This window comes from Podarcis melisellensis (assembly GCF_964234715.1).
Source record: "Podarcis melisellensis genome assembly, chromosome: 16".
In the NCBI taxonomy this organism is placed as follows: domain Eukaryota; kingdom Metazoa; phylum Chordata; class Lepidosauria; order Squamata; family Lacertidae; genus Podarcis; species Podarcis melisellensis.
The window spans coordinates 37171407-37185268 of NC_138533.1; the positions used below are offsets into that span (position 1 = coordinate 37171407).

The following is a 13862-nucleotide window of genomic DNA, read 5'->3' on the forward strand; positions in this document are numbered from 1 at the left end:
CCTTTGTGCACAGGGCTATACTGCTAGTTACTCTAGGAGCAAAGAAAGCTGCTTTATACCAAGGGAGACCACCTTTGGTCCATCCAGCTCAGTATTGGCTACAATGGCTGCAGCAGCAGCAGCTCTTGGGGGTTTCAGGCAGGGGTCTCTCCCAGCCCTACCTGCAGATGCCAGGAAGTGCACTTGGGACCGTGCTCTGCCACTGAGCTTATGTCACTTCCCCGTCTAAGCTGGAACATGCAGCCTATTTTTAAAACTTTATTCAAAATGACCTGATAATACAAAGCACAACATGAATTAACATTCCAGGTCTGACAACAGATATGCGACAGTAAACAAAAAAGAAAATGGAAAGACACCATGAGTACTGGTGTGAAACTTTTATTGGCAAATTCCCAAACAAACCAAAATGTCACAGAATTAAGTCATCCAATTCTGCAGAAAGCCACAAGCTCCCCTTTCCAACTTTTATTTACAACAGGGGCAAACACCGTAAGAGGAGGACTAACTAATCCTTTAAATCCTTTAAACTCTTTCAAAACAGCATCTGTGTGTCAGATTCAAACCCCTTTTGACAGCCAACACCAAAGCCTCAGCGCTTGTCTTTCCACATCCTGGCTTCTTCGGGTTAAGGGGCTCCAACCCAGGTTGAGATGCCATCAAGTACTTTGGAGGTTTCTCACGGAAAAACATCATCTTTGCAGAGGGACTATATTGCAACTTGGGGGAAAGAAAAGAGAAAGATATGAGACCTTCTGCAATTCTAATATTTTGATTATAAGAAATCTCAGAGGATCATACTTCTCAGACATGCACTTTTTATTGGAGGAAGGGTTGTAACTCACCAGAAGAGCATCTGCTTGAGAGTTGGACAAGTAAAAGGAGCAAGCTGGACAAGTAAAATGGTTGGCAAGGCTAGTCAAGAACTGCAGATCCTCGTTAAAAGCCGGGGGGAGGGGTTATTTCCCCAAAACAAGGGCAGGGAAGGGAAGAAGTGCAACACCCATTCTAGACCCTGGAGTTCAGGGAATGGCCAGGACACCAGACCCCTCAGGACTCTCCCTGAGAAGGGGGCTGCTAGCAATGGGACAAAAACCCTGGGAAATTCATGCAAGAGGCAACCACCAGATTGTCCAGAAACAGGCTGCGCACAAACTCCTACACCCTGGGCCAACCTGATGCTCTCCAGACCTTTTGGGCTACAACTCCCATCAGCTCTTGCCCGCACAGGTGAGAGTTTTAGTCCCAAACACCTGGAGGGCATCAGGTTGACCAGGGCTACCCTCCTGCTACATGTAGAACCCAGCTTTCTGCACACAATGGCCAAGATTGGTCAGAAGCTCCTTGTGCTTGCAGGACGCAATTTTAGCTTGCCCAGAGGAAATGACACTGACACAAACAGCTGCTTCATTTGGTGGGGCAGGGAAAGTCTCCCTGGGTATGGACCTCTAGAGCAGGTGGGGAGGGGAAGCTGTAGCCCTCAGGACGCTGCTGGACTCTAGTTCCCACCCGCCCCAAATCAGCCATGTTGGTGGGGGTGATGGCAGCTGGGAGGCCAACAGCCCTTCTGGAAGGCAGGAGTATTCTCCCTCACTCAGTTATTTACATCCCACCATTATCTCAAGCTTCAATTCATCAAGGCAGCTTCAGACACTGAAAAACAGCATTATGAAATGAACAGTATTTGCCTGCCCCTTAGCTGCCAAGGGCCCGTCTGAACAGGAAGCCTAAGCCTAACCAAGCAGGAGCCAGGTTAGCCTCTCTGGGGAGGGAAGGCCCTCTCTCTCATTCACCAGAAACATGTGAAGGGTCTTGGCACCTGGGCAGGATTGTACAGGTAGGCACATGTGTCACAGGGGGGGAGGAGGAGAAGGGCCCTCTCCCAACATGTTCCCCTTAGTGCGGCCAAACATCAATGCACATGGAAGGGAGAGGCAGAGATTCCAATCATAGCAGGCCACCGAGTGAAGAACTGAGATTATGAGAGTGATGCAGGACCAGCTACAAAGATGTTGATGTCTGTTTTGTCTTTGATTTTTGGACTGCTTACCCCAGAAGCCCTTTTCCACTCCAGCGTTTCGGGGTGAGTCCCAAATGAAGCTTCTCACCATTGCGGATCACGGTCACACTTAGCGGCTGCTGCAGGGGCAGAAAATAAACAAGAGAGTCCTCACTGCACCCAAGAGAGTTTTTGTAACTGGCTGAGTATCTTGTGGAATGCCCAAGGGAGCTGTAGGTGCAGGGAGGGAGGGAGGGGAGGGCCCCATGTCCTCTGTGCCTCATTGCTGAGCTTATGGCACAGCCAAAAGTGGGGACTTATTAACATCGGGTAGGGGCCCTAGCCATATCATTTTAGACACCTGCTAAAAGACCTTGATTAGGGAAGCCTAACTAGACATGTCATTTTATTACAGTTCTTGTTTTTAAGTTTCTTTCTCTCCTTTTAATGGTATTTTTAATAAATATTTAGCTCTACTTTTCTTTGTCTCTTCTGATTAAGAAGCAAGTAAACTTGATTAGATAAAAACATCAAATGATTCTATGTCATACAAATACACACACAAATCAACAAATCATACAGCCACAGAAGTAAAGGGCAAAGGGACTTTATAGGATTTAAAGTTCTGAGTCACTTGGTGTTACATTTCACGTTACTGACTGATCACAGAACCTTTACTCAAAGGCTTCGAAATAAACTACTGCTTTGTCAGCTTAAATGGCATTTAAGTTTTAAAAGGCTTTTTAATAACGTGTTCAGGTGGGGTTAGATTTATAGGCTTTTATTTCAAAATTCAAAAAGAAGAAAAAAACATAAAAACACATAGACACACACACAAATCAACCAGTCACAGAAGGGCAATGGACACCCCCCCCCCATGCATCCTGGTAGACCTGCTTGGGACACCAAGGTCTATGATTAGTCAGACTGTGGTGCCTTCCCAGGTGGGAACTGTGTCACTGGTGCCTCCAGCCTGGGCTACAGATTCACAGCAAGTGCTGGAGCTGTTTTCCACCAGCAGGTCATCACTGAAGGGTCGACTCCAAAGGAAATAACCCCCTTGATTCAGTGTTTAGAGGAGGAGTAGCATGGAAGCCCCTTTTTAGCTTGGCAGCAGAAAGTAGGTGTGACACAAGTGCTTTAAGGAGGACGGCAGCTATCAGTCTCCTGCCCTGTTGGAGCATCAGTGGGTGACTTCAGGCAAGTGTCGCTCTGCACGTGCTCCGCACTGTGGCTTGGTTTGCCTTCTACCTGGGCACTGATACTAGCAGGCTCTGTGAGCATTTGTGGGGATGAAGGTGAGACCCCATTTCAGACACGGAGGGAGGGGGAAAGCTGCTCACCCCTTCACTATGTTGGACCACAGTGGCGATATTCTGCAGCGACTGGAAGTTGTGAGTGTTGACGGAGCCAAACTCGACGATCTCGTCGTCAACTTGCAACCCCTTCAGAGAGAACCAAAGAACACATTATACACCCTGGTTTCCCCTTGGGAAGCCAAAGTCAGTACCTGGTACTTTAGCATTGTTCTACCAGAGCCTAGGACTTGCCAATCAGAAGGTCAGCGGTTTGAATCCCCGCGATGGGGTGAGCTCCCATTGCTCGGTCCCTGCTCCTGCCAACCTAGCAGTTCGAAAGCACATCAAAGTGCAAGTAGATAAATAGGTACCGTTCCAGCGGGAAGGTAAACGGCGTTTCCGTGCGCTGCTCTGGTTTGCCAAAAGCGGCTTAGTCATGCTGGCCACATGACACGGAAGCTGTATGCCAGCTCCCTCGGCCAATAAAGCGAGATGAGTGCCCCAGAGTCGGCCACGACTGGACCTAATGGTCAGGGTTCCCTTTACCTTTTTAAGTTTGGCAGGGGACCGCCCAAATCTTACAAATTTAAAAACAGCAAGATTATGATTGTTTGGGATACAAAAAGAGAAATACAAACTGCAGACACATGAAATCCTGTACACGGCTCAGCAGGAATTATGGCCGGGGGGTGGGGGGGTGGAGCTGGTAGCAGCGTCATATCCCAAATGAAAATGGCTGAGTAACAGGTGGAGAGGGGCAACGTGACAGGTGTAAATAAAATTATACATGGTGTGGACACATTTTCTCCTTTCTCATCATGCCAGGACCCAGTGGGATCATCCAATGAAGTTGGGGATGAAAGATTCATGGCAGACAAAAGGAAGGACTTCTTCACACAGCAGTGAAGAGCTAAATTACAAATAAGATGTGATAAAGTCCACCGGCTTGGATAGTTTCCAAAGCAGATTAGATAAATTCACTGATAAGGCTATCAACGGCTACTGGCCCAAAGCAGCAGGGTTCTACTTCGCCAAATAACAAACCCACAAAGGTCTGGATGGGTGAGAGAGATGCAATACTTGCCGAGAAGCTCGCTGGAGAACCCTGCGTGACAGCATTCACCCTGGCAAAAGGCTGGGGCAACACCTGACTCTGGCTCCTGGCTTCGGCTCGCGCTTCCGCCTCGTCCTTTTCGCGCTTCTCCTTCTCCCGGGCGTGGAGCTGGTGCAGAGCCTGTTCCACTTGGTGCATCAAGGCTTTGTGATCATTCTGCAAACCTGAAAGCAGGGGGAAGCGCCTGTAAGCCCAAGATGTATTTGCACAGAAAGCTGTTCTCTGAGTTATTACGGTTCTTTAAGCAACGCCATCAACACACATGCGCTTGGGGATGAACAGGCATGAGGGGTCCCTGGCAGGAAATGGAGGGGAGGGGAGGAAATGGCAACGATTTCAAGTTGGCCTGAAATCTGTACTGAGGCTTCGCTACAATAATGTACAGTACAGGAATGAAAAGGATGAAAGGAGAAATGGCAGAGTGATCTCAGGAAATGGTCTACAAGCAACAATCACAGAATTGTTGAGCTGGAAGGGACTCAAAGGTTCCATATAGTCCAACATCCTGAAATGCGGGAATCACAGCTAAAGACCCTCTAGCAGAAGGCCGCCCAACCTTTGCTTCAAAACCACCACTGATGGCTGGCCAACCACTTTCCAAGGGAGTCCATTCCACTGCTGAACAGCCTTCACCACCAAGAAAGTTATTCCTAATGATTACTTAGAATTTCATTGCTTGTAATTTGAATCCATTGGTTTGGTCCTGCCCTCTGCAGCAGCAGAAAACAAGCTTGCATACTCCATATAAATAATAATAATAATAATAATAATAATAATAATAATAATAATAATAATAATAATGTGTCTAAGCCACCAACAAATCTATAAAATACTGCTGCTTAGAGATTTTTTTGGTGCACAGTGATGAATAAACATGATAAAATATTAATCATTTGTTATATATGATAACAAAATAATATTTAACTCAAAAAAAATGGGAACAAAATTACTTGAACTATACATCTGATCAGAGAACAGCTGGATTCTCCCAAGATAGGAAGCTGCCTTGTACCAAATTTGATCTGGGTCCATCTGGTTCAGTACTGCCTACACAGACTGGCAGCAGCTCTCCAGGGAATCTTTCCTGGTCACAGACCCACCTGGAAACGCTGCCACAAAGGGAACCTGGGATCTTCAGCATGCAGAGCAGATACTCCCCCATGGAGCCATGGTCTTGCCTTCAAGGTTAGATAGATGCTCTACACATTAGATCTTGTCTGCACTTGTACCAGAATTACAGCATCATCCACAGCTTGCTGATCTTAGGCTTCTTTTTATAGAACCCCAGGGCTGGCAATATATCGTCCAAAACCCGTTTGAAGTCCATACCGTGATATTGGTTTCGTAATTTTTGACCTGGCAATATATCATGAATCATTCTCTCTGTGTGTATGTGCTATGCAAAAATCACAACGTGGGGGAAACTGTGAAGCCAGCCAATGCTCCTCTTGTTTCTGCAGCCACTGTTAACTCTTGCCAGCTCAGCTTTTCCCTGCCTCATGCAGGGGGCAGCAAAACAGAAGAGCAGGCGCTGGCAAAAATCATGATACAGGAAAAAACATGAACCAACCGAGGCCACTGCATAGCTCCATCCTTATTTCAGACACTGTGATATATCGGTATATCACAATGTTTAGCTGGTGATATATCGCAATGCTGAAAACCAGATATTGTCCAGCCATATAGAACACCCCACCCCATTAATATTTTCCTTTCAGATTGGTGGGCAAGCCAAACCTTAAGCCCCTCTGAACTCGTGTGTTGTGGCTGCAATCCCAAGCACTGAATGCTACCTGAGAGTAAGCCCCACTGAAAACAGTGCAGCTGACTACCAAGTAAACATACCCAAGCAAACGTACCCAGGCTGCAAATCAATTAACCTGTGGACTGTTGCTTACAGATGATGTTGTGCCTTGCCGTCCGGACTTGATAGACATCCACGTCAGCACGTGGATAGCCTTCAACATCCACAAGTGGTTCGTTCATCCCGACACCTTTTTGCTGCAGCATAAAAAGAAAAACACAATTACCCCTTTGAGACCTTTTCCCCAATAGGGCAGATAATGTATTAGCTTAAAATCCTCTTTCCTTTACAGTACAATCCTGCACGTGTCTACTCAGAAGTAAATTCTACTGAGTTCAATGGGACTTCCAGATAGATATAGCATTGCTATTAACAGAAATCTTAGTTTGCAAGTTTATTATTATTAATAATAATATTCATACTGCCTTTTATCCGTAGGCCTCAGGGTTGTAGACAAGATTAAAATACAAGATCAAAACACATAATAAAAACAAGAGGTGACCACGGTAGCATTAAGAGACACCAAGCGCTGCAATGTTACAGGTACCCTCATGGGACCATCGGGTTGGAAGGGACCCTGAGGGTCATCCAGACCCACCCCCGGCAATGCAGGGGGGGGAAACACAACGGCGTGCAGAGGGCAGGGCGGCAAATTCACCAGGGCAATGAGGGCGAGGCCACGACGTCGCAGCAGCTCCCCGGGTCGCCCGAGACCCCAACGCGCCCTCATTGCCCGGGAGTTGCTACTCACGTCCTCCAGGACCCCGTAATAGGCTCGGATCTGGGCCTCCAGCTCGTCTTTCTTCCGCAGCAGCAGCTGCACGTCGCTGAGGGAGATGCCCTTGGGCTCCGGAGCCTCGTCCTGCGCCGACATCCCGGCGGGAGGGAGAAGCGCGGCTCCGCCAACCAGGCCCGCCGGCGAGGGGCGCCTCTCCAGACGGGGCGCCGGAGGAGCCAAAACAGCCTCGTCACGGCCGGGCCGGGGGGAGGGGCCTCCTGCAGGAAGAGGCGGGGTTTGCGCGTGACGGCGAGGGGCGGTTCACACGTGACGACCGCAGCGTCCGGCCGGGGAAGGCTCTGTGCACGTGTGAAGAGGGCCCGGGAAGGTGGGTGCGTCCTGCGCAAGGGCTTCCCCGCCTCCTGAACCCCCCCCTCATGTCGAAGCGAGGTTGCTCTATATAGACACGTGTCATGCGCCGGCGAACCCGGAGGTCCCGGGCCCTGGGGGGGGTATCCTCTGCCCGTCGTCAAGAGGTTCTCAAACTCTTCTCTCTGGACCACACTTTCAAAATAAAAATTTGCTCTCGCCACACCAAATTGTTTATTGGTAAGAAATACATTGAGAAACAAAAAACTGTTGGCAGTAATTGTTCTATATAATATGGAACACAACTACTTTATAATATGATCATGGGACATTTACATGAGTGTAGCCAGGATTTATGGGGTTGGGGGGCAGAACCTCAGTTAAGTTTTTGTATTTACAGTGGTACCTCAGGTTACATACGCTTCAGGTTACAGACGCTTCAGGTTACAGACTCCGCTAACCCAGAAATAGTACATCAGGTTAAGAACTTTGCATCAGGATGAGAACAAAAATCATGCTCCAGCAGCGTGGTGGCAGCGGGAAGCCCCATTAGCTAAAGTGGTGCTTCAGGTTAAGAACAGTTTCAGGTTAAGAACAGACCTCCAGAATGAATTAAGTACGTAACCAGAGGTACCGCTGTAATCTCATTTATATTAGGTCTAATTTGAGATAAGCAAGCTCATCAACGCAAAGAAACCTCTCACTTCTCTGACCTTCCCTGTTCACAACAAAAGGTTGTGGAGAACTGTAGAAGAACAGCCAGGGCTCTTGCTCTCATCTTGAAAAGATCTACGCTCCCAATGGAAACCGCTCCTCTAACGGGAAGCCCAAAAGTGCCAGAGCCCTTGTCCCTCTTCTCAGCCCCAGCAGGTGCCATTCAGAGGCACCTGCTGCCTTCAGCCAGGTAACATAGCCATTGGGACTGGTAGCCATTGACAGCCTTTTGCTCCAGGAATTCATATTTTTTAATTTTAATATATTTTTACTGATTTCCAAGGTACAAATACAAAAATGAAGAAAGGGGCGGTTGTGTGACTCATCTGTACAGATAGCACAGAGGAAGTTAGCCATGTTGACCAATAAGAAAAGTTCCCAAATCCACATTAGGGCTACAACATATTTATTACGCTAATCAAAATGTCAAAAAAAAGTGCAAGCTTTCAAGTTCTCCAGAGCTCCTCATCATACAAAAATATAAGCAAAGAAAAGGAGGTGCAGACTCCATAGCTTCACCATAAACCAACTCCTCTCCTCCCTGTCATTGCTCTGGTTACCATCTATAACATGGGTAGGCAAACTAAGGCCCAGGGGCCGGATCTGGCCCAATTGCCTTCTAAATCAGCGTGTTTTTACATGAGTAGAATGTGTCCTTTTCTTTAAAATGCATCTCTGGGTTATTTGTGGGGCCTAGGAATTCGTTCATTTTTTCCTTCAAAATATAGTCCAGCCACCCACAAGGTCTGAGGAACAGTGGACCGGCCCCCTGCAGAAAATGTTTGCTGACCCCTGATCTATAACAATAAAACAATGGACAGGGTGGTGATACAATGACTACTGCATTGGACAAAAAAAGTTGGTTTCCAGGTGGAAAAATCAAAATTGGAAACAGAATTGTTAGATTCAAAAATTAAGTACTTGTGAAGAATGTATAACTTGCTGTTGAAATGGAACACTCAGGATGAAATGGTGAAATCTGCTATGATAAAATGGGCACAAGACGTTGGACATAACATAATGATGGCTGACTGGGAACAGTTATGGACCACAGGTATGAAATTTACGGCATGTAATGCCCTAAGAATTTAATGAAAATGATTTACAGGTGGTACATGATACCAGTCAAGCTTGCAAAAATTTATAATTTACCTGACAATAAATGTTGGAAATGTAATGAGACTGAAGGTACATTCTTTCACCTTTGGTGGACATGCCCAAGGATTAAGACATTCTGGGAGATGATCTATAATGAAATGAAAAAGGTATTTAAATATACCTTCCTGAAGAAACCAGAGGCCTTTCTCCTGGGCATGGTCGGCCAACTGGTGCCAAAGAAGGACAGAACTTTTTTTATGTATGCAACAACAGCAGCAAGAATACTCATCGCGAAGTATTGGAAGACACAAGATTTACCCACCCGGGAAGAATGGCAGATGAAGTTGATGGACTATATGGAACTGGTGGAAATGACTGGCAGAATCCGAGACCAGGGAGAAGAGTCGGTGGAAGAAGACTGGAAAAAGTTTAAAGACTATTTACAGAAATACTGTAAAATCAATGAATGTTAGAAAAATGTTGGAATGAACTTATATGGCTTTAGTAGAAATGTTATAAGGAACAAAGTACAAATAGATTATTAATGTATTAAAGGGAAAAAATAAGGTTAGAATATGCTAAGATAATTACAGGACAGAAAACAGAGGAAGATGGAAAGGAATTGCTGAAACAGTTAACTGAAGTGGAATACAAAAAGGGAGGTGTGAGGAGGTCATTGAAACAAGTGAATGAATGATAAGATATTGAAATTATTTGATGTGTCTTAAATTGTTTTTGTTTCGTTTTGTTAGTTTAATGTCTTAGTGTTAGTGTTATGTAGTGTCTTTGTTTTGTATTGTACTGCATTGTTTTGTTTAATTTTTTTCTTTTGTAGTGTTTAAACTGTTAATATTATTTTTTTAAAAAAAAGATACAATGACTACTGCAATTGACACAAGATAATATCACCAAGGCAACTATTTGTAAACAGATAGAGGACTGATATACCCCTGCTTTAAGTTGTTTGCATACTCACTGTCTTCACTTGTATATTGTTTACTACAAAGCTGGTAAATAATGGTACTAAGAGCCATTATAAAATTGGTGAATTAATTGAAAGGTAAAAAATTGCTTAGAAACATAAAGAGTAGCTTCCTATTTAAAAGGTCAGTCTATTGACACTTATATAGTGGGACCTTGGTTTAAGAACAGCTTTATGAACCACTTGGATTAAGAACGCTGCAAACCCGGAAGTACCGTATTTTTCGCCCTATAGGACGCATTTTTTCCCTTCCTATGGGGCGTCCTATGGGGCGAATACAGGCTTCAGGAGAGCCCCACCACCAGCCCCACAAGCTCGGGGGACAGTGGGGAGGTGCAGCACGCCTTTCCCGCTATCCCCCGACTTGCTTAGAAGGCTAGCGGGGGGGAGAAGCCTGCTCCTCCCAGTCGCCAGCCCTGCAAACTCTGGGGACAGCGGGAGAGGCGCAGTGCCTGGGCTTCCCCCACCCCAGCCCTGCGCCTGGGGGGGGAAAATAATTTTTTCCCCTTTATTCCCCCCCCAAATCTAGGTGCGTCCTATGGGCCGGTGCGTCCTATAGGGCGAAAAATACGGTACATGTTTTGGTTTGTGAACTTTGCCTTTCAAGTGAAATCATTCTCTGCGCACTCAAACACAGTTCAAACACATTCAAAGGTTTCAAAAAAAGGAATCTTTATTAAATAGTTTTCCAGATGAAATACATTGTTTCCGAGAGATTTGCATGGGGAAATATTTTCGATTCCTCAAGAATAAGGGGCAGTGGGGTGAGGGAGGCCAGGGCCACATCCACACCATTTCATGTGCTATGAAGCCGCTTTAAACACTCATGGCTTCTTCCCCCAAAGAATCTGGGAGCTATAGTTTGAAAAGGGTCAGAGAGTTGTTAGGAGACCCCCTTTTCCCCTCCAAGAGCTACAATTCCCCAAGTTCCCTGACAAGAAGGGAACCCTAACCCTAACACTACCCCAACTCAACCCTACCCCTACCCCTACCCTACCCTACCCTACCCCTACCCCAAGCCTAACCCTAACCCTAAGCCTGCTTTGGTCTTTCTAGCATAGCTAGAAAATAAAACAGAATTTTGTTGGCACCTTGGTCTCCCCCCCCCCTTGCTTAACGAGCTCAGATTACAGCTGCTCTCCCCCTCCTCTGTCCTTCCGCTGCTAACGGTTCTCTCCCTATGCCTGCTTCTTCTCCTCCTGTCAGCATCTGAGCTTCGCTGACAAGAAGTGACTGCCACGGCATTCCCTCACAGGATGGCATGGGCAGGGTAAGGGTTTATATACTGGGTAGTAGATTGCAGTCTGGTCTATTGCTGTCATTTTATGGATCAATGGTCTCGTTAGATAGTAAAATCTATGTAAAATTGCTGTTTTAGGGGTTGTTTTTCATCGTCTGGAATGGATTAATCCGTTTTCCATTACTTTCTATGGGAAAACATGCCTTGGTTTAAGACTACTTTGATTTAAGACCAGACTGCAGAACGGATTAAGTTCGTAAACCAAGGTACCACTGTAAGGCTAAGCTCTTTAGCAATGAAATGTTGGATTACCAGAATGACTCCTAGCACTGAACTACTGGTATATTGCAAGTGAATTATTTATTTACTGTGTTTGCTATTGTTTAAGATAAAATCTATCGGGGACACACACCTATTTTTGCCATTTTTCTGGATGTTTATTGTCACCATCTAGGCACACTGAGAGCTCTGGAGAACTTGAAACTTTGCACATTCTTTTGTTGCATTTCAGTTGACCTAATAAGGATAAAGGGACGCGGGTAGCGCTGTGGGTTAAACCACAGAGCCTAGGACTTGCCAATCAGAAGGTCGGCAGTTCAAATCCCCGCGATAGAGTGAGCTCCCGTTGCTCGGTCCCTGCTCCTGTCAACCTAGCAGTTCGAAAGCATGTCAAAGTGCAAGTAGATAAATAGGTACCGCTCCAGCGGGAAGGTAAACTGTGTTTCCGTGCGCTGCTCTGGTTTGCCAGAAGCGGCTTAGTCATGCTGGCCACATGACCTGGAAGCTATACGCCGGCTCCTTCGGCCAGTAAAGTAAGATGAGTGCCGCAACCCCAGAGTCGGTCACGACTGGACCTAATGGTCAGGGGTCCCTTTACCTTTAATAAGGATAAAGTCTCAAGAATGCATTTCAGAACTTATGTTTTTTCTTACTCCATGGCCTGATTCACATGTAACTCTAAACTACAGTTTATCATTGCATGCACAAGTTTCAGGGCTGCTCCCTCTCCTCTCTTCCCCCACAAGCGTGCACCGTCTTTCTCAATTCTGGTTAATAAATATACCTGAATCCAGATAAGTAATGGCTGTTGGCTTATTTCAACAACAGCTCATGGTTTATGACGCTGACTTGTTATCCTAAAGTGCAAGCAAAATTACACAAGTAACCAAAAGTACGGTCTCCCTGCTCAGATGCTTTAGAGGTGCATTTTATCGATGTTTTAAAGTCTTTGTGGAGTGTGTTTTTCACATTGATCAATGCTCCGGCTTCTCGTGGGACAAAGGGGGGTATAAAATGAAATGAAGCGAGTGGGGGCTAGTGGTCAGAGTGTTGGTCCAGGACTTCAGCCTGGAAGCTCCTTAGTCAGACAGACAGTCTCTCAACCTAGCCCTACCTCACAGGGTTATTGTGAGCATAAAGTGGGGTGAGGGAAGAGCCATGTATGTCTCCTTGAGTTCTTTGGAGGAAATGGGCGGCGTCAGTGGCGGGCGGTAGAAATGTAATAATAAATGAAAATAAATAGAAGATTATTTTGATGATTTCACATATACACAGATGAGGTCTGATCTGGCAGTGACTGACCAGGAATGGCATCATGGAGTCACGGAGGGGAGCTCAATGAAAGCAGAAGACTTGACAGGTTTCAGGGGCTGCTGGACAAGTTCATCCCCTCCAACAGTTATCAGGTGAAAATAGGGATGTCCTATTCAATAATAATAACAACCAGTGGTTTTTTAGAGACACTTGGAGTGTCTGCAAGCTGCCTTCCGGAGGGGGGCATCTTGGCTTCACACACACCCCAGCACTTCTGCATCTGACTGGCTGCCAAGACCTGCTCAAGATATTTTGCTGCCCGAGATGAAGAACGTCATGGTGCATCCACTGTTATAGGCGCAAAAGCTTACTAGACTGGCAGTTAATTCAATGCTGGCAAAGCAACCACGTCCTCCATCACACCTGAGGGCAGCAAACTCCCCTGGGGAGGGCAAAGAGCAGACTCTGGAGCTCACACAGCCTTCGCTACTCTCTGCCCATCTGCCACCTGAGGCAGCCGCTTCACTCTGCCTTGTGAAATCTAGTTGCCTGAAATGAAAACAAGGGGTGACAGCAGCCTTGGCTGCCAATGCAACACTTTGCCCCCTAGAGTGTCACACTGCCTCCCTGGCATCCTTTAGTGCCTCCAGGACAGCAGGGACATGGGCACAGACCCCGTAGACAGGGCCGTCTTTACCCAGAGGTGCAAAGGGTGTGGGGCACCCAGGCGCTGAATTCTGGGGGGCGCCAGGCGCCCACTGCTGAAGCCACCTAAGTTCTTAACTATCTACCTGTTATGAAATAATAAATAATGCTGATCAAGCTAGAAAAAATACATATATACCTAGGTATTTCAGAAATGTATACCTACGGTTTCACTAAAGGACTTTCAACTTTGTGCACTCATTTACCAAAGACATGCCGCACTAGCAACGGCGCTTGCCATTCACCATGGTGCTGTGTATGCAAAATTAACTCTTACATCAAAATATT

General features: G+C 46.2%; 1 protein-coding gene across 1 annotated transcript; it reads right to left on the reverse strand.

Annotated features, from left to right (window-relative positions):
* Nucleotides 1-365: 365 nt before the first annotated feature.
* PSMD9 (proteasome 26S subunit, non-ATPase 9) lies at nt 366-7170 on the reverse strand. Its single transcript, XM_081893520.1, has 6 exons — nt 6967-7170; nt 6310-6412; nt 4382-4575; nt 3343-3444; nt 2051-2139; nt 366-720 (listed from the first exon to the last, which is right to left on the reverse strand). The coding sequence occupies exons 1-6, from the start codon at nt 7087-7089 to the stop codon at nt 693-695; spliced, it is 639 nt and encodes a 212-aa protein (XP_081749646.1). The 5' UTR covers nt 7090-7170; the 3' UTR covers nt 366-692.
* Between the last annotated feature and the right edge of the window lie 6692 nt (nt 7171-13862).

What these genes read in the sequence shown, in the direction of transcription:
- PSMD9 (XM_081893520.1), bottom strand. Translation starts at nt 7,089, where the DNA reads ATGTCGGCGCAGGACGAGGCTCCGGAGCCCAAGGGCATCTCCCTCAGC. An exon ending in ATTACGGGGTCCTGGAGGAC is followed by an intron (nt 6,413 to 6,966) that starts GTGAGTAGCAAC and finishes TTTATGCTGCAG; the next exon opens with CAAAAAGGTGTCGGGATGAA. An exon ending in TGGTCCAACATAGTGAAGGG is followed by an intron (nt 2,140 to 3,342) that starts GTGAGCAGCTTT and finishes CTGCCCCTGCAG; the next exon opens with CAGCCGCTAAGTGTGACCGT.